Source organism: Eimeria tenella, genomic scaffold (assembly GCF_000499545.2).
Source record: "Eimeria tenella Houghton genomic scaffold, Eth_scaff2195, whole genome shotgun sequence".
In the NCBI taxonomy this organism is placed as follows: Eukaryota; Apicomplexa; class Conoidasida; order Eucoccidiorida; family Eimeriidae; genus Eimeria; species Eimeria tenella.
The window spans coordinates 1-560 of record NW_013542048.1 but is presented as its reverse complement, the minus strand read 5'-3'; the positions used below and the strand labels follow the sequence as shown (position 1 = coordinate 560).

At 59.1% G+C, this 560-nt stretch overlaps 1 protein-coding gene across 1 annotated transcript; it reads left to right on the top strand.

The window, feature by feature from the left end:
* Positions 1–21: 21 nt before the first annotated feature.
* ETH_00041305 (uncharacterized protein) lies at positions 22–318 on the top strand (the record flags this gene model as incomplete). The annotated part of the gene is made up of 1 exon (XM_013374618.1): positions 22–318. The coding sequence occupies one exon, from the start codon at positions 22–24 to the stop codon at positions 316–318; it is 297 nt and encodes a 98-aa protein (XP_013230072.1).
* Positions 319–560: the final 242 nt, after the last annotated feature.

Genomic DNA, 560 nt, shown 5'->3' with positions numbered 1-560 from the left:
TAGGCAGCTGCAGCAGCACAGCTGGCAGCAGCAGCAGCAGCAGCAGCAACGGCAGCAACAGCAGCAATGACCGCAGCAGCAGCAGCAAATCGAAAGCAAAGGGCCGCTTTTCCACTTCGACTTACCTTCCGCAGGCAGCTGACAAAGCAGGAGCTGGAGCAGCAGCAGCAGCAGCAGCAGCGGCAGAACGGGGAGCAGCAGCAGCAGCACCAGCGGCAGAACGGGGAGCAGCAGCAACAGCAGCAACAGCAGCAGCAGCAGCAGAAACAAATGTATTGTTTGTGCTGCTGGAGGAGCAACACTGCCTTTCTGCTGTGAATCACATTGCGGACCTCGAGCTGCCTCCCGGTGACTGTCAGCAGCAGCAGCACAACAGCAGCAGCAGCAGCAGCAGCAGCAATCGTCTGCTGCAGCGCTACTTGCAGGACGTTGCACCGCGTCCCCCGGCGCTGCTGCTGCTGCAGCCGCAGCAGCAAGACAGTAAGCTTTCTGACTGGCAGTTTGGATCGGTTTTGAGCGCTGCTGCTGCTGCTGCTGCTGTAGCAGCAAAAAAAACAAGA